Source organism: Amblyomma americanum, chromosome 1, assembly GCF_052857255.1.
Source record: "Amblyomma americanum isolate KBUSLIRL-KWMA chromosome 1, ASM5285725v1, whole genome shotgun sequence".
Lineage (NCBI taxonomy): Eukaryota > Metazoa > Arthropoda > Arachnida > Ixodida > Ixodidae > Amblyomma > Amblyomma americanum.
In genome coordinates this window covers 5,823,753-5,850,153 of record NC_135497.1, presented here as the reverse complement: position 1 = coordinate 5,850,153, position 26,401 = coordinate 5,823,753, and the positions used below count along the sequence as shown (strand labels likewise).

The window sequence follows — 26,401 nt, the reverse complement described above, 5'->3', positions numbered from 1 at the left end:
CCCACTGTCAAGATTAAATATCTCATGGACGTCAGGAGATAAACATACGCGCGACGTCGCTGAAAGAACTGCGTTCGCTCCTGCGTCGTGGTGGCCATGACTTGCATCGTCTGCTAGCAGACGTCGGCGGCCTGGCGCGGTAACTGAGGGGAAGCCCGGCTCCGGCGGCGAATCCGCAAACAGCATGGCAAACAGCAAGTAAGTCATGTGACCATGGCGAACTGTCAGAGCGGAAGCGGAGAGCCCTCAGCAACAGTGTTGCCAATTTAGCGGTTTACCGGCTAAATTTAGCTAATTTTTACACTATTTAGCGGTCGAAAATCCTGTATTGCGGAAGGCGGAATTTTTAGCGGTTGTTGGCTGTTTTTTTGCGTTTTTTTGTAATTCCATGTCTTTTATTTCTGAATAATAAACGTTTCTTAAAATTCTACTCTCTTGTGCGTCACCATGTCGCTGTGAGCGCATGACGCCGCTGAGATGGCTACAGTGGCGAACATCGGAACACGCATTGAATCGATTTCTGCGGCACTTCTGAACGCAGTTCTCGAATCTGCCGGGCGAACTGGGACCTGTGAAGTATGTTCAGGAAAGAGGACCCTAAGCTTAGAGACGGGTTACTGGAAGTTCCAAACGATGCCGCCACTGCAAGACGGAGCTTATTTTCTCGCGCACACCACAACGAAGAAGCACCTCTCGGCTGCAGCGCCGTTTTCTTCGGCAAGGCAGACGACTCTAGAAGTTAAGTGTGACAGGTCACGCGCTGCCGAAGGGTCCCTTGCGTTGTTCGTATGCGCGCACTCCGCAGTTTTGGCTTCAGATCACCCTGGTGAGTTGTGTCGCAGCCAGTTTCGCGACAGCGAGGGAGCTAAGCATCTGCAGCTTCACCAAACAAAGTGCAGTGCTTTGATCAAGAACGTTTTGTACCCTCACTTCACTCAGGATTTGCTGTCAGTCTTAGGATCTGGGAGATACAGCCTGATTCTTGATGAGTCAACGGATATTTCTATGACCAAGCTATTGGGCGTCGTCATTCTGTACTACAGCGAAAAATGGGCAAAGCAGTTTCGACCTTTCTGAGTTTAGTCGAACTCGACTAGACTTGGCGGTTTCGAGTGCCGTGGCGGAAGCACTTCCTAGAAACATCGGGTATTTGGTGAGAAAAATTTACAGCTGGTTTTCTCGGTCACCATCAAGACCGCGAACTCTATCGAAGACTCAACGACGGACAAGATCCGCTTAAGATAGTGCAGTCTTGCCAAACCAGGTGGCTGTCGGTTGAAGCAGCGGTCGTTAGAGTGTTGGAGCAATGGAAGGAATTGTCAAACTTTGCCGCGGCAAGGATAACTGAGAAGTGCTACACAGCAGAACTCCTGCATTCGATGATGTGCGATACGACGAACTTGGCTTACCTCGTTTTTGTGAAGTTGCAGAAGTGCAAACTGTGAGCAAGGCGTTTGAGTCCAGCCCGGCTGACAGCCTAAAGCTGCTAAGTGACCGGACATTACTAATTGAAGCGCTGTCAAAACAGGTTGTCGTGCCTACGTGCCCTGCAGACCCACTCAGTTCAAGCATCGACGGCTATGTTAATATGACGTCGGACCTCGGCTACGGGACTGAAAAAAACTGCAAGAGCTGAGAAAGGCTGATTTTTCGAGAGATGCGGAACACGTATTTAGACAGCGGTGTGTCGGATTTGTGTCTCTACTCCTGAAACAGCTCCAGCGAAGATTACCTGACAGCGTCCGAATACTCAGACAAATTTTTCTGCTCTCCCTTGGGAACGCACTTCGCGTAGTTAAAGACTCATTGGTGGCCCCTATGGAACTCCTGGATCTGCCACCATTAAACTGCAATGGGAGAAGCTCACTCTCGTCAGCTGGAACAACCGTGCGAGCACAGTTGCATTCTGGGACGAAGCCAACAAGTGCAGGGATGCTGCCGACAACAATCCCTTCCCGGAACTGGCCGAGTGTGCTCTATCCATGCTGGTGCTGCCCTGGTCCAGAACGCGTGTTCAGTCAGCTGAACATTATCAAATGTAAACAGAGACGACGAATGCCATCTTGACTGTTCGAACCAGACTCCGGAGGCAGGGCAAATGCCGCTTGAACTACGAACTGCCACCAAATGTAGTTCAAAAGATCGGCGCTATGGAGGCGTACGCTGGCAGCAGCGCTGGAAGCCCACCTGGACACCTACAGCACCAGCGGTACGAGTGGACAGTCGCTTGCAGATGAAGCAGACGTCTTTCTGTGATTGTGCAGTCAGTCAGTCAGGAAGTACGCAGTCTCGAGTCGATAAGAAATAGTATAGTCGACGGTCTTTAGTCGGAAAAGAAAAAGTGATTTTTTTTATTTTTTATATTAGTGAAATTTGTTTATAGACTGAATAAAATGTACAAAAATGAACTTTTTGGCACAAAAAAACATTTAGCGGTTTTTAGCGGGTTTTCGGAGTTCCTGCCGCGGGTTTTTTTCTTTTTGAGTTGGCAACGCTGCTCAGCGCGGGAATGGAAAATCGAATGTTCCGAGTGTCGGGCTTTCACCCGAATCCGCCCGCAACGCGCCATGCAGCGCCCGTTACGTCTAGCAGCGGCCTGCTATCATTAAAGTCACTGGAAAGAACCGCGTTCGTTTTTCGCCGCCGCGCCAGCACGCGCCAGTGATTCGGCCGCCGGGGTCTTTTCCGGCCGCGAATGGTCCGGAGCGTTTCTGTCCGCCGGACATGGAGGAACACAAAAAAAAATAAAAGAGGAGAGGTGGTTTCGTCACATTTTTTTGAAGCCGGCTCCCCCCTTGGCCGCCGTCTCAGCGCGCTTGCGCATGAGCAGCAGGCATTGCAGCAGACGACGCCGCTGCGCCCAGCGTTGCTATTGGCTGCGCGGGCGGCCAAATACTCCCAGTAGTCCTTGCGAAAGCGCGTGACTTCCGGCACACTTTCTGGCATGCAGCTCGAATGGCGAGGGCCTCTCCTGCCGGCGGACTTGCGTAGGGATTGCATTTTTCGCACGATTGCCGGAGAAGGTGCGGGCACAGAGTGCCGGGCAGCCCGTATTAATAATTGCTTCGCATAAAATTGATGCGCTTGGCACTCCAGTAACGATCTGCGCGCCACGGAAGGTGACTAAAAATTTGAGCTGCAGTCTTTGAGAGCGAACGCTCTACTGCACCCGTACCTCAAGGTCATGTCGGTATGCAAAACGACCTTGGGAGGCAGCGGAGCGAAATATAAAAATAATGAAATAAAGATTGGGAAATAATAAACTGAAATCACAAAAAAAAATAAATGTTTAAAGATCTAAACACAGAAAAATTCAAACACAATAAAATAAGACAAAAGAAAAAAAAGAAAACCACAAATATTTAACAAACGTAAAGAACGAGCAAAATTGCGACGAACGTGCGTAAATTTTTTCCATTGTTCATGCGGCTGATCCTTCTTTTTTTGACATACGTGCTCTCGTTACTCTCATCCATACTTTCGCAAAATCACGCGTGCCGAACTGCGAATGGTCCGTGAAGGTTCGGCGCGCATTCTTTTTCCAAATAAGGGGTTCGCATACCTATTCTTAAAGCTCCTCAAAGCAGATCTGATTTCTGTAGTGTACGACAAAGTAAAAATAAACGATGAGATATTCACATGGGACAATGACTGCAATAACATTGTTGAAATTAAGCAAAAAAAAAAACGAAGTCAAAAGCAAGCCCAAAAAATCTACTCACCAGGAGCCAAGTCTCCTAACTGTTCTCAATGTGAACGCGCGAAGTGTTATCAATAAATCACATGAACTCGAAGCAATTCTGCTCGCCTTCAAACGCGCCATTGTGGGAATTACTGAGACATGCTTACGGAAGAACCATGAAATCGTACCACAAGGCTGCACGATTCGGAGAAAGGACAGATCATCAAGGGGCGGGGGCGTTGCCCCTATAGTCATTAAAAGTGAAATAAAGCACTCAGTCATGCCTGATGTTCCAACAGTTGAAGCGATATGGTGCAAGATCTATCTGACAATTGGTGTTGCGCACGTTGGCTTTGTTTATCGGCCAACAAACGGAGAAAATACATACCTAGATCCCTTGTTTGATTATATGTTAAAACATACGGCCGCCAGCAGGATACTTATCGCAGGAGTCTAATTTTCCCGAAGTAGACCGGAGCTTTTGGGTGCGGCAACTGTGGCAAGGTGTGTAATGCTTGATTTCCTATATGCTTTTAATCTAACTCAGCTAGTTGCCACACCCGCTCGTATCCAGGGAGCATCCAGTACAGTTCTGGATCTGATATTTGTTACTGATCACTTTCTCCGCGATGCTGTTAACATTCATACACACGAAGGCCTTTCCGACCATGCAGTGGTGATCTGCACTTTACACTTACCAAACCTCTTTCGCTCTCAACAACCATTAAAAAGAGTACACGCCTTCAAGAAAGCAAATGACGCAGCCATACTTACACACCTTGCACGCGAATACTCAAACTTGTATGATCTCTGCAAAAATGAACAAATCGGCATGGATGAAGTGTGGCTGCAATTCAAGGCCTACATGGCACTGGCTATTTGGTACCCTCAACAGAAAAGGCCACCCGGAAGCAGAATCCCTGGATCACACAGGGCATAATACATATGAAACGCAAAATAAAAATTCTATGCAAATCTAATAAGTCACTGAAGCAGGGCAGAATGGTGGGCCTGTTGGTATGGCAAGTCACGGGCTGATCCAGGCCACTCATAGCGGATAAATAAATTAAAAAGGTAAAAAACTAATAAAATTAATTGCGCAAAAGAACTTTTCTTCAGCACCACTTTGAAGAACTTTATCAAAAACGCTCCGTACAAGTTTTAGCGGTATATAAATGGCCATCCTCACCCTTATCCGACGATATCTTCCAGGATAGCAGAAAAAAAGCTCATTCACTGAACCGACACTTCCAATCAACTTTTACTTCAGACAGCCGTCATTCCAACGAAAGCAGTCCCCATCCTCTTAGCGACGACTGTCAGGCGTTCCTGTTATACCTGAGGCTGGACTACATTGTCGCTGTTGCAAAATTTATATGAGAAGAGAAGCAACGGACCAGACGGGATCCCGAATTGCTTTTTGAGACGGTGTGCTGCGCCCAGTCAGCAAATGTCTTTCTCTTATATTTACAAAATCGCTGCGTGAAGGCATTTTAGATTTCTACATTTAGGTTTGTTTGATTACGCTGTTTTTCGTGCTTACACCGAATCTGTACCCCCGTTTTTTTTTTCGCTTGTTCGGGCTGCGTTATTTTTTGTGGGTGACGATAATCGAAAAGGCTGTTGGTTCTTTCCGTGTTGGAACTTTGATCTTTGCACGTGCGTATCACTCCGGTTTTCTATGTGTACAGAAGGTGCGGATCGGCTGCCTTCCGAAAGAAAGTTGTTGGCGCAGTGGCACGCCCTCCTTGTTGTGTTTCTCATAGTTGTAGGGGTAATGCTGCAGCTGGGATAGCGCAAGCCTTCCGAAACGAAGGACGCACCTGTAGCGACTGAACAAGAGGACACAGCTAGCTTTGGTGTCCCTTCATTTCAGCTGCTGGCTTTCGCTTTCTCCGGTCGCGAAGGTTGAAAGAAAGATAGACTGTTACTCTCTCACTGCTTGCCCAAGTTCACGTCATCACTGACGAGTGACAGAAGGCGTAATAGCCACTACAATGTATATAATATTATTTTTGTTAAGCGTTTTCCTGCAAAAACTACATTAAGTGTGACGGAGTATATATGTGTGTGTTGACAGCCGGCCCGCCTGTTTATATTCACATATACTTTTTCCGAAATTGACCTAAACTATCTGGAAGGCCTGAGTGCGACAGCCAGCTGTTTTGATACCGCACGGAAAAACGGGAAGGGACACTTTAACTCCGCCTTAAGGGTATGAGCGTAATGGGCTAATTCCAATACATGCAGACTTGGTCATTCTCTACTCAACACTGATAGATCCTCATACCACTCCTGCTGCGCAGTGGTGCAGCAGTGAAGCGATGCGCCCCCAGGTGCCGCCACCGGTGGGCCTTGTGTGACCCAGGTTGTTCTTCCTGAGCAGCCAATGTTGAATTGCTACCTGCCACGGTGATTGTGATGACGCCACAAAATCACGTGACATAGCTGGCCCACGTCAAGTTGCTTCTCTGGGTATTTGCCATGTATTTTTCGCTCACGGACGACGGCGGCGGATTTTCTGTGACTCTAGCTCCATAACGCTATCGCGTTAAAATGTGTGGTGACGAATCAGCCACGTCCTTAGAGGAGTGCACCTGCCCGTCCTGCGGCCGACTCTGGGATCGGAGTGGGCGAGGCTGAAGGCAGAATGCGGATCTTGTAACCGAGCTTTACGAATCCCTTCGCCGCTGCGTAGCTGGCGACGTAGCGATTGGCGGATAATTCTGCTACAACCGCTCGCCTCGTCCGCGCAGATATTGAAGAGGTTTGCAGCTGTCCATGATATTAGGACAGAATTAGCCCAACCAGTTTTATTACTGCTTATAATGACTTCCCTGCGGTGAATCATTCTTTTCTGCTGCTCATGGCTGTCGACATTAATACTGAGCCCTCAGTCCACGATAAGCGTTAAATCCCAAAGTTGTTTGCGTGTAAGATAATAGACAGTTATAGCTGAGCGTTTTTACGGCCAGCGGAGAGGAGCGGAGGAGCGCAGACGCCACTGCGCATGCGCACGTCGCTGGGCCAGCCAGCGTTTTAACGGAGCGAAGCTTACGCCCCCTGGGAAGCCCTCTCCAGCGGAGCGATAGGCAGCGCGCGGCCGTGTATGGGTATTCAGGATGGCAGCCGCCAATTCGCGAATGCGCACGAAATCAGCTGACTAGTTTTGTTTCCGCTTGACTTGACTAGCACTGGCGAACATATTCTTGTTAATAGCCTGCTATTTTGTACATTTAGAACGCAACAACTGCGAAATAATTAACTAGAAACACAGAATCTACCTTTACTATACAGTTTCGGCGCATTATTAGCAGGCTTGATTGATGTTCTTTTCACTCTAACTCGAACTGTGACCGATAGGTGGAGCAGCAGAGCTAGCGGCTCTACTCCGCACGAGAAGACGGGCGATCCGTCCAGTTAAAACACTTTTCTCGCGCGCCCGCTCCGCCCAGCTGGCCGTAAAAACGCTAAGCTAAAACCATCTAATCGAAAACCCTTATGGAAAGAGACGCACCGTGTTTGGAAGATTGCGCCGAGGCACGTCGCGTGTGCGTGGTACGCATGCGCGGGAAAGTAAAACCCGAGCAGCCAAGTAGAGCGACTGGGCTGTTGGCGCTGCCGCGGTAAAACTGGAAAACTGTACAAGGGAGAGGAGCTTGGCTTCAGCGCGTTTCTGAAGCGGAGCTTCTGCGACACCGCGATGAGAGCATAGCGGGTGACTTGGGTGCATTTCCACTGTTGTGTCTTGAGCATGTTGCCTACTTTGCGGAAGCCTTCTCGCTTCTAAACAAACTCGACAGTAATGGCGATGCGCCTCGGTATGGTTCAGCTGCGTTGAGTTTGGCCGGATTGAAGCAGACAGAGCAGGCCAGTCGCCTCAGAGTGAGAAACAGAGCGCAGTACGCCCTGCCGTTTCCGCGACATTCTTTTTTTCGCCTTTGCACTGGGGACAGCGAGCTGATACGACTGCATCATAACATTTGACTGTCGCCAGCAACGCGACTGAAAACGAAACAATGTGCACACGGTCGCGAACATTTAAGCGAATGAAGCAGGCGACCGGTCCTTTCAGAGACTTGATTGATTTTACTCTTGCGTTTTATTTCTCCCATAAACGCACTAGGTGAGCTTCCACAGTAGCATTCAACTACACAGCAAGTCACCATCAGCATGAGATTACAAGTTGCGTCTGAGAGGAAAATTAGTAACTGCCAAAGAGGGACTGGTTGTTCATTCGTCGTTTGAGACATGCAGAGCGCATGCTGTCTAGCGCATGCAGAGCAGGCGATGCCCTTCTCTGGAAAGCTTTCTGGAAGGAAAACTTGTGCCACGGTGTTTTGCTGCAACAGCATTGCTCTACGGGGTCAAACCCAACAAACAATCCATAAAACTCAATGTAACCAACCAATAACCTTGTTGCATCCTGACCTTCAGGGTGCATAAACAAAATATTGCCGCGACTGGGTTTTGAACCCGCTGCGGCGCGAAGGGGTCAGCTTCGCCGCCCACAGCACGAGAGGACTATGCTATTGCCACAGCCGATCACGCCTCGCGTTAAACTGCAACACACTCTGCGGCGCGGACAGATAAGATCAGCTTATCCTCGACCAGATTTTAACCTGAGCCAGATGTACCGACGACCCAGCAAAGCAAAACCATGAGCACGTCTAGTCGGTTTAACGACGTTGAAGCACTACCACTTTGGTTTGGCCTGCATAGCAGTTGCGCGCTGGTGGACCCATGCAGAAGCATTCAGAGTAGGCTGCCTGCGTCCACTGAGCGCGCTTCGTGACCGCGGCAATGGCCCTGCTCACCTTCCCACTTGCGCATCATGTGCACGTTGTCCGGGTCCCTGGTGAAGCTGAACGCGTAGCCGCTGTACGTGGTGCCGAAGTCGATGGCGACCACCACGAAGTGCGAGCCCGCCGTGCCGTCGCTTGCGGCCGTGTCGCTGCGCCCCGGCTGCAGGTCCACTGCGCAAGTCGGGGCCGAACAGCTCGCTCCACGCAGGCAAGTGGGCCACAGAGCAGCCAAGTGGCGCACAAAAGAGGGCACTTCCGCCCAATTTGGAAAGGAGTGCACAGCTATGCGGGACGAATCAGACAGAGCACTGGCCGAAAGAATGTCGCCGCGTGTGGGCTACTGTTGCCCTTGGAAGGCAGATTTTGACTTACCCGACATAACGCAGATGTCTCCAGCCTCGGAGAGCGCCCTGGCCGGCTTCTCAAGCCCATTGTTCGCGGCCTGCGTGACTTGGTCCTCTTCCTGTGCGCCCAAGGCCGCGTAGGACCTTTTGTTGGAGCCCGGAAAGCAGACTTCCTCGATGAGGTTGTCGTTCTGCACGTCTCCCGAGCCTCCTCGCTTGGGATACACCGGTTGCGGGGGCCCAGCAATGGACAAGTCTAGCTGCTGGATGACCTGCAGGGCGTCTTGGTCCAGATTTGTGTCTACCGCCGCTGAACTGGACACCCTGAGCGCCTCCTGAACGACGGACGTCCTGCATAAGCTCGAGAGTGACCTTCTTCTGGGCGAGTCTTTGCTTGCCAGCCGAAAGGCTGCCGGAACTCGCGGCTCCAGCATCGTCTGGCAGAAGTCCTGGAAGTTGTCGCTAAGCACCCGTCGCTGCACACGCACGTTTGGGTTCACGCAGTGTGTCGCAGGTGCAGACTCGAGCGGCCGGCCGAAGCTGCAGAGGGTTCGGCTGCGGGCGGGCGGCCTAGGCGCCCGGTGCCCCAGAAGGCTGTGGTTGTCGCGCTGCGTCATCAAGTCGTCCCGGAAGAGATGGGCAATTTTGCGCTGACATGTCGGAGTCGCGAGAACACCGAACACGGCGCCCTCTGCAGACTCCTGGCGGAGGCCGGCTTCCTGCAACCTGGCCCCGGCGTGGCACGACTGCGGGTCTGTACGAAGAAAGAATGCGGCATTGTGCTCAGACAACATCCTCATCATTAATTTCTGGATGCACGAGCAGTAACCCGGTTAACATGTAGGTGGCCTCAAGTGAAATCTGCATTCGGGTATTTCCCGGAACAAATTGGGATGACACTCTTTCTTCTCGGAGTTGTTGGTCCTTGCCTTGCCATGTCGCCTTCCTGGATATATTTGTAGAGCGGACATGCGGAGGTCCTGGGTTCGAAACCCAAGGAATTTTTCTCTAACGGTGAAGCTCCTTTGTAGCCGCATGGTGGTTGCTAATTGGTAGTTACTGCCTTAACTGAAATTTATTTCACTTCTAGGGAACCAAACTGAGTTAAAACTATTAACCAGGTTCTAAATAGGGTCTAGCTATAGCAGCTGGAGCTAAAGCGAAAATTCCTGATGATGATGGTTGGTTTTAACGGTGCAAGGCCATCTCAGGCCAAAGAACGCCAAACAAAAGTTGAACGGTCAACTAAGGTTAATAAGATATTAAAGCGAAAATTCCTGTTCATTACGACGGAAACCCTTCCGAGGTATACAGATCAGTATTATACCGGGTTAAAAACTGCATCACTAGCCTGTATACAACTGATGTTATCGTAATCGGTCACAAGGATTTTATGTTCATCTTATCGCTTTCCTCTTTATAAATCATTCATTTCACTGTTTCCAGCTGCGCGGTATTTGCTTATTTGTAATGACTGCCTATAATGCTTTTATCAGCATTTCCTTGCCTCTTGGGCCAAGTTCATTAATTAGCTTGATTGGAATTTCTCTATCCCTGTGGACGTTCATTTTGGAATGTTTGGTTCCGCAATTTTACGATTAAAATTTGTCAGTTCTAAGCTATTTTCTATTGTGCTGTCCTGTGTTGCTTCCTCATTTGGGGTGATTACCCTATCGTCAATCCTAAATGACTTAGCTATAACTAATGAAATGTAGTTCACAGTGTCGTCTCCCTCGAAACACTTTCCCTCGGCATCTTGAATCTGTTCCTGCTTTCTTTGATTAATTTTACCCAGCCAGCTTTTATGGTTCCAGAATTTTCTTGGGCTCCCGTTTAGTTGCATCGCGAACTTCAGCCAGCCAGTGATCAGAGGACTGCTTTAATTTAGCCTGGATGAGGACCTGCAGTTGCTGTTTTTTTTTGTCGATAAGATTCCCATTTTTGGCCTATTTCATCTGAGGCGAAACGCTAAGGCGCCCGTGTGCTGTGCGATGTCAGTGCACGTTGCAGATCCCCAGGTGGTAGAAATTATTTCGGAGCCGTCCACTACGGCACCTCTTGCTTCCTTTCTTCTTTCACTCCCACTTTTATCCCTTCCCTTACGGCGCGGTTCAAGTGTCTGCCGATACGTGAGAGATTCTGCGCCATTTCCTTTCCCTAAAAAAACCAATTTTGATTTTTATTTACTCTTCAGATAACTGCGCCCCCTTTCGGCCCTCGCAGCCCCCTCCCCCCCCCCCCCCCCCCTGAGCTGTAGACAAATCCTTTATATTTAGTCAATCATTCCCAAAGATAAACTGCTGCAAATACTTTGATTTTTTTTTCTCTGTCGATCAACCGCCATCGTCTTCCTTCCCGCCTTGCATCTCGATCCGCGGCGAGGGGCACAGAGGGGAAAGGCCACGTCCAGGAAGCGCCACCGAGGTGCGTACCTGGAAATAACCAGCTTCTTTATCGTGACTACCCTGGTTTGGCAACGTGCCTGCCCAGGCGCCTTGACTGTGCCCTTTTTCTTGCGATGCCAGTATATTTATGCTCGGTTTTCTCACTTACCCAGTTAGTCGGAGAACTTGCTAGAATCGCTGTGAGTGCAATTTGGATTTGACCCTAACGAATCGAGCTGTCATTGCCATCCCCCGTTAACCTAACGTAAGCGACAACTCTCTGCTCACTTTCTGTACTAAATCTTCAAGAAGGAAAATGTCCATACTGGATTACAGCAGAGCAAACTTCGATGCAATCAACAACGAATTTTCAGTATTTACTGAGAACACCTTAATAAATTTTGAGAATTGCTCCGTTCAAACTAAATGGCAGATGTTTAGCTCCATAGTTTAGGAACTAACTCAGGAATATATTCCAAGCCGTACCATCACTTATAATCTTCGAATCCCGTGGTACACCACCCATATAAGACGCCTATCACGCTGAAAAAAAGCGTCCATATTGCACCGCTAGGTTATCACCAAGTGACACTCATTGGAACGTATAAAAGGCCGCTGTTGCCTACAAGGTATTTACCACCACCACCACCACCACCACCACCACCACCACCACCACCACCACCACCATCATCATCATCATCATCATCATCCTTACTACACCCACTGCAGGGCAAAGGCCTCTCCCATGTCTCTCCAATTAACCCTGTCATTTGCCAGCTGCATCCACCATTTGTCTGCAAACTTCTCAATCTCATCCGCCTACCTAACCTTCTGCTGCCCCCCGCTACGCTTACCCTCTCTTGGAATCCACTCTGTTACCCTTAAGGACCAGCGGTTATCTTGCCTTCACATTACATGCCCTGCCCAAGCCCACTTCTTCCTCTTTATTTCGACTAGGATATCATTAACCCACGTTTGTTCTCTCACCCACTCTGCCCGCTTCCGGTCTCTTAACGTTACACCTATGATTTTTCTTTCCATGGCTCGCCGAGTGGTTCCTAACTTATGCTGAACTCTTTTCGTTAGCCTCCACGTTTCTGCCCGGTAGGTGACTACCGGTAAGATACAGCTGTAGTACACTTTTCTCTTGAGGGAAATTGGTAAACTGCCTGCCACTCATGATCTGAGAGAACCTACGATATGTGCTCCACCCCATTCTTATCCTTCTAGTTATCTCCCTCTCATGATCCGGATCAGCTGTCACTACCTGCCCTAAGTAGACGTATTCCTTCTTTACAACTTCCAGGCTCTCGCTGCCAATTGTGAACTGCTGTTCTCTTGCTAGACTCTTGAGCATTACCTTGGTTTCCTGCATGTTAATTTCTAGACCCAGCGTTTTGCTCTGCCTGTCTCACTCATTGATCATGATTTGCAGTACACCTCCTGAGTGACTCAGCAAGGCAATGTCATCAGCGAATCGCAGATTATTTAGGTATTCTCCATTTACTCTTATTCCCAACTGTTCCCAAATCATGCCTCGGAATACCTCCTGTACACAAGCGGTGAATAGCATAGGCGAGATCGTGTCTCCTTGCCTGACGCCCTTCCTTGCTGGAATTTTATAACTGACTTTATGGAGGACTATAGTAGCTGTGCAGTTGCTATATATATCTTCCAGTATTTTGACATAAGGCTCTTCTACCCCCCAATTACGCAATGCCTGTATGACTGCTGAGGTTTCCACTGAGTCAAATGCTTTCTCGTAATCAATGAAGGCTATACAGACAGGTTGGTTATATTCTACGCATTTCTCTATCACCTGGTTGATAGTGTGAATATGATGTATTGTGCAATATTTTTTACGAAAGTCTGCCTGATCATTTGGTTGATTAAAGTATAAGGTTGTCCTGACTCTATTAGCAATTACCTTAGTAAATACTTTGTAGGCAACGGATAGTAAGGTGATCGGTCTAATTTTTCAAGTCCTTGGTGTCTCCCTTCTTATGAATTAAGATAATGTTTGCATTCTTCCAAGCTTCTGGTATAGTCGAGGTCATAAGGCATGGCGTATACAGGGTGGCTAGATTTTCTAGCACGATGTCCCCTCCATCCTTCAACACATCTGCTGTTACCTGATCCTCCCCAGCTGCTCTTCCCCTTTACATTGCTCCTAAGGCTTTCTTTGCTTCATCTTTCGTTATTTGCGGGATGACGCATTGCTGTGCACTACTGTCTTTCTCAATAACGCTCTGATTACATTGGCTACTGTACAGGTCTGTGTAGAACTCCTCGGCTATGTTAACTATCTTATCCATTTTGCTAATGACATTGCCCTGCTTGTCGTTTCACCTATGTCTTTTCACCTATGCCTAGTTTCCTCTTCACCGCTTTCAGGCTACCTGTGTTCTTTAGAGGATGCTCGATTCTCTCCATATTAAACTTCCTTATGTCTGCTACCTTGCGCTTATTTATTAACTTCGATAGCAGTGTCAGTTCTATTGTATCGGTAGGGTTAGCCGCCCTCATGCTTTGGCGTTTCTTAATCAGATCTTTCGTCACCTGAGATAGCTTTCCGGTATCCTGTCGAACTTTCTTAGCGCCTACTTCTACTGCGCACTCCGTAATTATTGATGTCACATTATCGTGCATTGTATGAACATCAAGATCGTCTTCCTCAGTTAAAGCCGAATATCTGTTTTGCAGCGCTATCCTAAACTCCTATGCTTTCCCTCTCACCGCTAACACGTTAATGGTCTTCTTCACTAGCTTCTTCCGTTTCCTCTTCAAGTCTAAGCTAATTCTAGACCTTACCATTCGGTGGTCGCTACAGCGCACCTTTCCGAGGACGGCCACATCCTGAACGATGCCAGGTTTAGCCCATAGTATGAAGTCGATTTCATTTTTAGTCTCACCATTGGGGCTTTTCCAGGTCCACTTCCTGTTTTCTCGTTTGCGGAAGAAGGTATTCATGATCCGTAAATTATTTCTATCCACGAATTCGACTAATAACTCCCCTGCGATTCCTAGAACCTATCCCATAGTCACCCACCGCCTGGTCGCCAGCCTGCTTCTTGCCCACCTTCGCATTGAAGTCGCCCATCAGTACAGTGTACTGCGATTTTACTTTATTCATTGCTGATTCTACGTCCTCATAGAAACTTTCAACGGTCTGGTCATCATGGCTGGATGTGGGTGCGTAGGCCTGCACCACTTTCAGCTTGTACCTCCTATTCAGCCTAATTACTATAGCTGCTAGCCTCTTGTTAATACTGTAGAACTCTACGTTGCCAGCTGTATCCTTATTAATGAGGAATCCCACACCTAGTTCTTGTCTATCCTCTAATCCACGACTGTACAGTACGTGCTCGCGCTTTAGTGCTGTATACTCCTCACCTGTCCTAAATTCGCTAAGTCTTATCACATCCCATTGAATTCCCGCGAGTTCCTCGATCAGCACTGCTAGGCTAGCCTCACGAGATAAAGTTCTAGCGTTAAACGTTGCCAGGTTCAGATTACAATGGCGGCCTGTCCGGAGCCAGAAATTATTACCACCCTCCGCTGCGTCACAGGTCTGACCGCCCCCTTCGTCAGTTGCTCCGCAGCCGCTGGGTACTGATGGCCGAGGGTTAATTGGTTTGGTCATAGAAGGTTTTACCAAGGTAATCGCTAATAGCGTCAGGACAACTTTAGACTTCAATCAACCAAATGACCAGGTAGGCTTTTTTTAAAGGATACTCCACAATAGAACATATTCACACTATGATTCAGGCTATAGAAAAATGCGCAGAATATAACCACCTCCTATATATATCCATCATTGATTAAGAGAAAGCATTTGACTTAGTAGATACTTCTGGAATCATGCAGACATTGCGGAATCAGGGTGTATAAGAGCATTATGCCAAAATACTGGTAGATATACCAGGTGTTCCAGCGATCACTTTCAAACATTCTTTTAAATAGGCTTTTTGGAGTAAAAATGTGGCTTTTGCGGTATAGTATTATCAGTGTTTGCGGAAATTGCAAAACTGGTGAATTGTCTCAAGTATTAAGCTGGTTAACTAATTTCTGATAACTAACTTTTAAGCACCAGAGACAGGCAACTGGTGGCAATTTGAGGTTTTCAGCCGGTCCTTAGTAATAGCCGTATCAGTTTTTAGAATTTAAAAACTGCTATTACCCCGCCGCTGTGGCTCGACAAAATTTGGCTGCATCGTGCGAAAATACGTGCTCTTTCGAAAAGCATGCAGGCTAAGAAACCTTTCCAGTGCACGTAACTGGTTGAAGTAGCCAAATGTCGAGGCACAGCGCCGAAGGTAATCGCGTTTTAGAAATTCTAAACACTTATATGGCTATTATTAACGACTCGCTACTAATTGCTAATTGCAACTAGGCACCTAAGTCTACTAGATAAAAAGTTCATCATTAAAAATTAGTTAGCTAGCTTACTACTTAAGACGATCCACCGCTTTTCTGGTGCCCGCTAACACTGGTAATACTATTTCACAAAAGGCAGATTTTTACCTCAAAAAGCCTATTTTTGAAAAATTTTGAAGTGTTCGCTGAAACACCCGGTATATAACGGCTGCACAGCTATCATAGTTCTCCATAAAGTCAGGAATAAAATTCAAATAAGGAAGGGCGTCAGGCATGGAGAGAAAATCTCACCAATGCTCTTCACCGCTCCGTTTACAAGAGCTATTCAGAGGCCCGGATAGGGAACAGCTGTGCATAAGGGTTAATGGAGAATACCTTAGTAATCTGTGATTCAGTGATGACATTGCCTCATAAGATGAACTGCAAAGCATGATCAGTGAGTCAGACAGGCAGAGCAGAACGCTGGGTCTAAAAATTAACACGCAGAAATCCAAAGTAATGTCGAACAGTCCAGCAAAGGAACCGCAGTTCACAATTGGCAGCGAGAGCCTAGAAGTTGTGACGGAATACGTCTACTTAGGGCAGGTAGTGACAGCTGATCCGGATCATGAGAGGGAGATAACTAGAAGGATAAGAATGGGGTGGAGCGCATATATGGTAGGTTCCCTCAGATAATGAGTAGCAGTTTACCTGTATCCCTCAAGAGAAAAGTGTACAACAGCTGTATCTTACCGGTACTCACCTACGGGGCAGAAACGTGGATGCTAACAAAAGGGTTCTGCTTAAGTTAAGGACAACGCAGCGAGCCATGGAACGAAAAATGATAGGTGTAACGTTAAGAGACCGAAAGCGGCAGAGCGGGGGAGGAAACAAACGCGGGTTAATGACATCCTAGTAGAAATCAAGAGGAAGAAATTGCCTTGGGCAGGGCATGTAATGCGTTGGCAAGATAACCGCTGGTCCTTAAGGGTAACGGAGTGGATTCCAAGAGAAGGAAAGCGAAGCAGGGGGCGGCAGAAGGTCAAGTGGGCGGATGAGATTAAGAATTTTGCGGGGATACGGTGGCCGCGGCTGGCAAAAGACAGGGTTAATAGGAGGGACATGGGAAAGGCCTTTGTCCTGTAGTGGAGGTAGTCAGGCTGATGATGATGAATGCTTGCGTAACTGCACTTAAACAAGCAAAAGAAAAACTTCCTTTCTTACACTTTACTTTCCATGCAATCTTCCGACATAAAAAAAAAAATTGGCGCATTATCCACCCACCAAATGAAGAATCTTGACTGACGTGGCAGGTGACCTTGTTCCCATTTACGTTCCTCGGCTCTTAACGACAGCTTCTTCCAAACCTTCTCTCACTTAACGAACACAAACCTACCTGCGTCACACTAGTATAGTTACCTAGCTGTGCATCTAATATAAGATCCTTCTAGCGTTGCCAATCTTCTCAATGCTTTGGAATTTCATTAATCGCCCGGTCTTGACTGCATTAATGCCAAATGTTTAAAGAGCCCGATTACCTGCAGCTCTTTAACACTAAACAAGATTTTCCAGAAAACAAAGCGGAATATCGGAAAGGTGGTTCCATTATTCAACTCAGGCAATAGAGCCTCTCCTGGTTCCCAGCAGTTGCTGAAAACTATTAAAGCATGTAATTTTGCAATTTTGTAATTTTTCAAGTACTATTTGTTTTTTGTTTACACATGCGCAACATGGCTTTCGAGTCTTTCTTGCGTTAGTGAACCTGCCTGCTTCACTAACAAAATGCACACTATATTAGATCGTGCATGCATCATGTTACGTTTCGCCTACGACGCGCGGTATAGCCGGCGCAGATGCAACGGACGCCGGGGCTTCGTTCAAAGTGGCGGTCATTTTGGCCCGTTTAGCGCTGCCGCAACGCCTCCCGCCAAGCGCGTCCAGGCAGGTTTCAATGCCACGTGTCTTCGTGTGTGCGTGTGTGTGTGTGCGCATGTTGGTGCCCACGCTTGTCAAAGCGCGGCAGCCGGGGAGAGGAGCTCCCCAACTGGGAGGCGAGGAGGTCTGACCGGCGCCGGCCCGGCGGACGCGTCACGTCACGTCTCAACATGTCCGTGCGTCGCCGTCTCGTGCGCCTCATCCCGAGCCGTTCCTTCTTGCCCTCGACTCCCAGGGTATAAAGGCAGCTGCCCCGGACGCCAAGAAGAGACTTCGATTTCTTCCGTCGAGTAACGTGGTCGCCCTGACCGGCTGTTCTTTTACGATGCATAAACAAGTTGTTCTGTTGGCAGTCGACTCATCCTTTGCCAGGACCTTCGGATGTTTCCAGCTGTGCCCCAGGCCGCCAGGCCAACGCTACCCTTGGGGCTTGCAACCCATTTGCAACAACTGGTTGCCAGCGGTGAGATCGCGACAACGGAGGCCAGCAGCGAAGATATGCGGTCAACTGTATGCTGAGCAGCACAACGACCATCCGGGAGCAGTGCAACGAGCCCTGTGTGATGACTGGTTGCCTGCAGCGGAACGACTGCGCTGAATTCTTGGCTGCGAGGTTTGGTGAGTGCGGGACTTTCTTCTTCTGAGTTTTGCCAGGCTTTTGCTGGTGTCAGAAACAGAGCTGGTAATTGTGGTTGTCGTTGCTGCCGGGTTAGTTTGCGGCAAGACAATAGTAGGCAGTAGAGAAAGCAGCATTCGGAGCAGCCATAGATTTGAAGTCGTTGCGCAAACCGAAATTGCTGGAGGTTGCAGGAGAGTTGGGTCTGGATGTCTCAGACAAACTCAGAAAACCAGAACTGCTAAGGGCTATTCTTGAGTTGGAGGCTGAGGATGACGAGCTGTCGGAATGCCTTGAGACCATTGAGGAGAGGGAGCAAAAAGAGAAAGACGAGCGCGAACGTAAAGAGCAAAAAGAGAAAGAAGAGCGCGACCGTCAACACGCTTTGGAAATGAAGCGTCTCGAGGTAGAGATGGAACGCGCTCGTAATGGAAGTCAGGCAGACGGTGCAGGAACGAGTATCGTTCAATATGAGACAGATACTGCGCCATTTCCTTTCCCCCAAAAACAAATTATTATTATTATTAAATGACTGACCTGATGCGGCCGTTTAAGCTTGGAGAGGACATTGGTTTGTTCCTGGTTAACTTTGAGCGAACGTGCGAGAAGCAGGGGTTCTCTCGGGAAACGTGGCCACAGCGCTTGCTCACTTTGTTACCCGGCGAGGCGGCCGACGTAGTCGCTCGCTTGAAGAGAGAGGAGGCAGAGGATTCGACCAAGTGAAATCGAGTCTGCTAAAAAGTACAGGCTGTCAGCGGAGGCGTTCCGTCGGAAGTTTCGGGAAAATGAAAAAGGCAGAAGTGAGTCATATACAGAGTTTGCCTACAGGCTTATGTCAAACATGCAGGAGTGGCTCAAAGAAGAGAAAGCGTTTGGTGACCACGAGAAAATTCTGCAGTGTTTCGGGCTGGAACAGTTCTATAGTCGGTTACCTGAGAACGTGCGGTACTGGGTCTTGGATAGGCCAGACGTTAGTACAGTGGCTAAAGCCGCCGAGCTAGCCGAGGAGTTTGTGACGCGTCGGGCTCGCGGAGCTAAGGACGGTCAAAAGGGTGAATTTGGCTCCAAGTCTGAGAGGCCGAAGTTCACACCCATGAGAGCAAGGGGGGACACACGTAGTGCGGATGCGAGTGAAAGCAGTCCGACCGAACGTAAGGAGACGGCGGCAGCCGAAGCCGAACGCAGAAAGCGGTTCGAGACGAGGCAAGCGCGCGTGTGTTATACGTGCCAGAAGCCGGGTCACTTTTCGGCGCAGTGTCCAGAAACAAAAACACAAGTCGTGTTTTTGTCATTATGCAGCACTGACGAGAACATGAAGCTTCTCGAGCCTTACATGCGAGACTTCCTCGTGAACGGGAAAGAGTGCCGAGTGCTTCATGATTCCGCAGCTACAATGGATGTAGTTCACCCCTCTTACGTAGAACCCGATATGTTCACGGGCGAGTGCGCATGGATCAAGCAAGCCGTGGAAGCTCATAGCGTGTGTCTGCCCGTAGCAAAAGTGCTTATTGAAGGACCTTTCGGAGCAATTGAGACGGAGGCCGCAGTGTCATCTATGCTGCCCCCCCAGTACCCGTACCTATTTTCGAACAGGTCCGATCACCTCCTGCGCGAGAAGGGGCTTTTGTTTGGTGAGGCTAGCGTTCAGGCCTTAACCAGATCGAGAGTTCGGGAGCTCGCTGCAAAGGCGGTAGTTGCAGGGCCGACGTTGTCGAACAATGAAAAAGGGTCGGAGGCGCAGCAAGCTGATATTCAGAGCACGTCCGAACTGAATAAAATTGAGCCTGTAGCGTTGAAGGCACCAGGTACTGGAGAGGAAATGCCCGACACGGGAAAGTTAGAAGAGCTATCTGCAGATTTGCTCATCGCGCCTACGTCAGATGGACTTAATAGGTTGCTAAAAGTCAGCCGGTCGGCTTTGAGAGCCGAGCAAAAAAAGGATGGCAGCCTAGAAAACATGCGCTGCAATGTCAAGGAAGGTATCGCCAAGAAAAATGCTCGTTTTGTGGAAAGAGGTGGGGTCCTGTACCGGAAGTATCTAGACCGCAGGGGAGTGGAGTTCGATCAGCTGATCGTGCCTCAGTGCTACCGTCAGGATCTGTTGCGCTTGTCGCATGGCGGTTCGTGGTCCGGACACCTAGGAGTTAAGAAGACTAAGGACCGTCTCTTGCAAGAGTGTTATTGGCAGGTTCCACTTACAGAAGAGGCTAGTAGGTATGCGGCGTTCATTTCACCAATGGGAACATTCCGTCCTAAAGTTTTGAGTTTTGGTTTGAAGAACGCGCCATACTGCTTTTCAAGCCTCATGGACAAAGTGTTGCGGGGACAGGAAGAATTTGCTTTACCGTATTTAGACGGCGTAGCGATATTCTCCGCATCCTGGTCTTAGCATATGGTACGCTTGCGGGCAGTGCTAACCCGCCTGCGCGAAGCGGGCTTGACAGTCAAGGCTCCCAAGTGCCAATTAGCACAGGCCGAGGTTGTCTACCTCGGTCACGTGATTGGACAGGGTCGTCGCCGCCCCTCTGAAATAAAGGTGGCCGCTGTGCGAGACTTCCCGCAACCGCGCACGAAGACCGATATTCGGTCGTTCTTAGATGTCGCCGGCTACTATCAGAGGTACATCCCCAGGTACTCCGATATCGCGGCTCCCCTGACGGATGCTCTAAGAAAAACAGAGCCCCAAACAGTCGTCTGGGGCGAGACAAAGGAAAGAGCTTTTAGCGCCCTAAAGAGCGCCCTAACAAGCCAGCCTGTGCTACGATCGCCAGACTACACAAAAGGGTTCGTTGTTCAGTGCGATGCTAGTGAGCGAGGCATGGGCGTTGTACTGTGCCAACGGGAAAATGGAGAAGTGGAACACCCCGTCCTGTATGCTAGTCGTAAGCTGACCTGTCGTGAGCAGGCGTACAGCGCCACCGAGAAAGAGTGTGCGTGTCTCGTGTGGGCCGTTCAGAAATTGTCATGATACCTAGCCGGCTCGAGGTTTATCATTGAGACGGATCACTGCCCTCTCCAATGGCTGCAGACCATCTCTCCCAAAAATGGCCGCCTCCTGCGCTGCAGCCTCGCTTTGCAACAATATTCCTTTGAGGTGCGTTACAAAAAGGGGAGTCTCAACGGTAACGCCGATGGCTTAAGTCGAGGCCCCTAACGTAGGAATCCGCCTCAAAGTTGTTTGTTACTGATGTTTTCTTCCTGAGGCAGGATTTTTAACATATTGCTTTTGTTTAGCGTTTCAAAGTGATGACGTGCTTTCTAGTGCAATTTTCCCATTTGTGGACGCGTTCTGAGTGCTGCTTGACTACTGTAAGGAACTAGGTAGTAGTATAAAAGGGGAAAGAGCCTGGCAGAGCTTAGTGAGGGTTGTGTCGTGCTTGCTGACTGAGCGGTTGCGTTTCGGCGTAGTTCTAACGCTTGCTGGGAACGAGAACAAAAATGGCAACTCTCCCGAAGTCACTTTGCAGTGTCCTGTGAACCTGAACCTGAGAACGAGGCCTTCTCTGTGCGCTGCGCACAAGCAACGCCGAGGGACGACCGATTTAGATTACGAGCATCATCGAGCGACATCCCTCCGGACAGCGGATGCAGTCCCCTGACCATCGGGATCTCCTCCCGGCGGGGCGGTCTGTTACGTTTCGCCTACGACGCGTGGTACAGCCGGCGCAGATGCAACGGACGCCGGGGCTTCGTTCAAAGTGGCGGTCATTTTGGCCCGTTTAGCGCTGCCGCAACGCCTCCCGCCAAGCGCGTCCAGGCAGGTTTCAATGCCACGTGTCTTCGTGTGTGCGTGTGTGTGTGCATGTTGGTGCCCACGCTTGTCAAAGCGCGGCAGCCGGGGAGAGGAGCTCCCCAACTGGGAGGCGAGGAGGTCTGACCAGCGCCGGCCCGGCGGACGCGTCACGTCACGGGTCTCAACATGTCCGTGCGTCGCCGTCTCGTGCGCCTCATCCCGAGCCGTTCCTTCTTGCCCTCGACTCCGAGGGTGTAAAGGCAGCTGCCCCGGACGCCAAGAAGAGACTTCGATTTCTTCCGTCGAGTAACGTGGTCGCCCTGACCGGCTGCTCTTTTGCGATGCAAGAATAAACAAGTTGTTCTGTTGGCAGTCGACTCATCCTTTGCCAGGACCTTCGGATGTTTCCAGCTGTGCCCCAGGCTGCCAGGCCAACGCTACCCTTGGGGCTTGCAACCCATTTGCAACAATCAGAAACTGACCGCGTTTTTCTTGATTGCTCCAAAGCATCGTTTATTATTTTCAAGCTAGCGGGCCAACTGAACATTGTTGTTCACAAATGGATTGAATGCTTTCCTCTTTCTAACGGATCACCTTTGCAAGCAATTAAGTTTAAGCGCGTGTGCCTCAGTGGTGAGTGCGTGGACCCCTTTTGCTTCTTATCTACGCCAGTGACTTTTCTTCCATTGAGTCATCTATAATTCACCTGTTAGGTGACGAGTGCGTTATTTTTCGTGAAATCACTCAACAATGCTAACATTTATGTTTGGTGTAATGATTGCCTAATGGAACTCAATTCTAATAAGTGTAAAATTAAGCGAGTATCAAGGTGCGCTAACACTTCCCCTCTGTACTACCTAAATAACGTTCGCTTAGAAGCGGTCACTACATATAAAAACCTGTGTGTCCACATCTTAGCCGACTTCACTTGGACGCGCCATATTGAGCACATTACTGACAGTGCTAACCGCACGTTGGGCTATGTACGCCGTAAATTTTCTAAAGATCCATCTTCCTTGAAATTGTTACTTTGTAAAACACTAATACGTTCTAATCTAGAATACACCGCCGCGATATGAAATCCCTACTATGAAAAACTAATTACCTCGCTGGTTCAGACTAACGCTACTGGTTTTATCTTGCCCAACTTTAACCGTACAGCGAGCATAAGAAGTATGAAAGACAACCTTTCTTTACCACTCGTAGCATGCCTTCAGAAGATAACTCGTCTCTCATAAGCTATCCCATGCTACGCGACGCCGAGTTACGTTTTACACCACACTGACTTTGTGCATCACGTGAATGGCAGAAATCGTCAGTGATAACCAACATTCGAACCGCACTAGTTAAAATTGTACAACAGAAGAGTGAAAAAATTGAAGGATGCTCAAGCTTCGTATATAAGAGCAGGACGCGACAGCGTGTTGCAGCGGGGCCAAGAAATCCACGGAACGCCATCGTCCGTTCAGCGCGACGCCTTGCCCGGACAATTTAAGGAAAGGAAACATATCTTGGTCGACACCCGAACTGCGCCGTAAGGCAAGGAAAATGAAAATAAAATTGGTTTTAAGGAGAGGAAATGACGCCTGTCTCACATATCTCGGTGGACACCCAAACTGCGCCCTTCTAACAAAGCACCCTTCTAACACAACACCGTATTTACCAGACGCGCCTTTGTTTATTCCAAACCACCGAGTTGGAGTGGCGGAGTGGTTATTGTGCTCGTCTCTCATTCCCAAGGCCTTGGTTCGATTCCCCAACTCGACCAGTTTCCTACACGGTTTTATTTATTAATGCTTCTGGGATTTTTCGCTCACGGCCAACGCCGCGACGGCGACGACAACGGCTTTTCTGCAACACAGGGCCCTTAACGCTGTCGTGTTGACACTATTTTGTTTTGTAACATTCACTCCCCTCTTTATTGCCCTCGCCCTGATGGCTAAATACACAAATAAAAAAACGATTTGTTATCCTTCGTGAACCACGGCTTATAATTTCCAAATCTTGCTGTATTAATCTTGAAAGGCATAAGCTTCCCAGCAAGAAGCACGGCCTTCTCCTTGAATAGCAGTCACAAATCAGTGGCGTTGGACGTAGTGCTGCAAAATACAAAGTAGTATTTTAATTCCCGCGTAATTTGAGCATAGTTGCCGCGCACAAACTCTACGTGTCTTTTCCAGAGGAGTATGCTGTCGTGGGCAGTAGCTGGGGCAATCATGGGGCCATGATCACTTATGCCTGGAAGTATGGAAACAGATTGCACCAAGGAACATGAGTTTGAAAACAAAAGATCTTACAAGATTCACCACATCTTCGAGGGGCAGAATCGACAAACTGGAATAGGCCATATGTGGTAATGAGCACTCATGACGGAAGCCAACAGTCACCGAAAGGAAGGAACATAGGGTGTGGAAATTTGGGGGGTGGGGGGGGGGGGGGGGGCAGCTTTCCGCCTCCGCACTCCCACTCCGCGGATGCAACGTTTCCGCTCCCTAACCGCGGATAGGTTCGTGCTCGAGGAAACAAAGGGATGGTGGACAAACCGTTGACACTCATATTCTATTTATTACACTTGCAGTTAATACGCAGTGCGGGCCAGCTAGCTACAAAACATCAACGAGGCATTCCTCGGAAGCAGAAGGCTACGCGTAAGAAGGGCTTCCGACTTACTGGCTGTGGCAGGGGTGCGACATCGACGGTATCAGCGGCGAACGTTTATATGAGCCGACAATGGCGGCCGGGTCTTCCCGTGCGGCCGGATTTTTGGGGCAAAGCCATCCCCGAGCATTTGCTGGGGAAGGTCACGAGAGCGCGCGTTTGCTGCGCTCGCTTCGCTGACGCACGATAGTGAAGATGGGCCGAGTCGAAACGGAGGTCGGAAAGTCGTTTTCCACAGGGGAATGTTTATCATTTGTGATGCTGTTTAAATTGAAATTAATAGTGTAAGTATTTTACGGCTTAAAGATAACCACTCGCCGCCGGTGGGATCAGAACCCAGGACTTCCACAACTTCTGTAATGAGGTAACCCAAGAACTTTGTGATGAAAATACTGGTAGTTTGCTAACTAGCGAACATCTAAGATATAAAAGACGGGAAGTTCATGGACGACAAATAGTATTAGTAGGCGGACGGTAAAATGCTCCAGTCGTGAGGTTGTTGTATGGTTGTTGTATGGGGTTTTATGGCGCATAAGCAACTATGGCTATCATGCGCCAAACACAAGGTTAGATGATGCTATGTCAAGTGTACAGAGGTTACATTATAATAGATTTAAAACACTGGCTTTCTTTAGAAACTTACAAACAAGTGAAAATTCGACGAGTGTTTGCTCGCCTAAAAGCAATGCGGGATGAAAAGGAATGAGTTCCTTGTAAAATACCGTAAAAACTTTTTGTCTAAGTTCTTCGAGATGCGAACAAGAAATTAAAATGTGATTTACTGTGAGCTCTTCACCACACATTTCACACACAGGTTTGTCTTTTTTTGTTAATAAGAAGTTAGAGGTGATGTGTGTGTGACCTATGCGTAAACGACATAAAATTACTTCGATAAAACGCTCTTTATGGTGGCATGATTTCCATTCTTTTATAATGGGCTTTATGGTATGCAGCTTGTTGTGTCCTTCATTTTCCCAAGAAGCTTGCCACTTGTCTCTTAGTCTGCTATGCACTAACTTCATGTAATCCCTAGGAGGCAAATTCACATGTTTTATTTCCATGGTTCTGGTTTGTGCAGCACACATGTCGGCTCTCTCATTGTCCTGAATGCCAACGTGACTGGGAACCCAGCACAATTTTATAACATGTTTTTGTGTTGTGACCTTTACTATATTATGTATGATGCTTCCAATCAGTGGCTCCGTGGCATTTTTAGAGTTTAATGCTGTAAGGACGCTCAGTGAATCTGTATAGATGATGCTGTTTTTGATGTTTTCATTTGTTATTTTCTGCACCGCAACACTAATAGCATAACACTCCGCGGTGAAAACTGTAGCACATGAGGGAAGTCGTACTGCATTTTCATTTTTTCCTTGTATTACTGCGCTTCCTACATGAGCATGAGTTTTTGACCCGTCAGTATAAAATGGAGTGTAATTTCTGTATTTTTCTTGTAGTGCTAGATATTCTTGTATTATCTGGTCGTGTGGTGTACAAGTTTTCCTGAGGCGTGTTAGTGTGACGTCACACACTGTGGGAAGAGTGTACCACGGTGGTAGCGCTCCGCATCTTGGGGCAATATTTTTAATTTCATTTAGTATGTTTAGTGCTTGGCATTTTTCTTCGAAGCGCAAGAGCAACGGCTTAATTGCGTGAGGCTTGTTGTTGAAGAGTATTCTGGATGGGCATTTCGTGACGATTGAGTAACAGAGATGTTTGGGGTGAGAAAGGATTTTGAGGATGTATGTACAAGTTAGTGCAGTTCTTCGATCTTCTAAGGAAGGTTCATTCGTTTCCACATACAGACTTGCTATTGGTGAAGTTCTGTAAGCACCAGAAGACAACCTTAAACCAAGATTGTGGATAGGATCTAGTCGTTTTATGTAGA

General features: G+C 48.4%; 1 protein-coding gene across 2 annotated transcripts in view; it reads right to left on the bottom strand.

Annotated features, from left to right (window-relative positions):
- The window catches only part of LOC144109438 (heat shock 70 kDa protein 12A-like), a 256,290-nt gene that overhangs the window by 111,596 nt on the left and 118,293 nt on the right, over positions 1–26,401 (bottom strand). For both annotated transcript variants that reach the window (XM_077642234.1, XM_077642242.1), the window contains 2 exons: positions 8,860–9,585; positions 8,500–8,658 (listed from right to left, as the gene is read on the bottom strand). In XM_077642234.1, the coding sequence (XP_077498360.1) occupies positions 8,500–8,658; positions 8,860–9,585 (885 nt within the window). The remainder of the gene's footprint in view (positions 1–8,499; positions 8,659–8,859; positions 9,586–26,401) is intronic.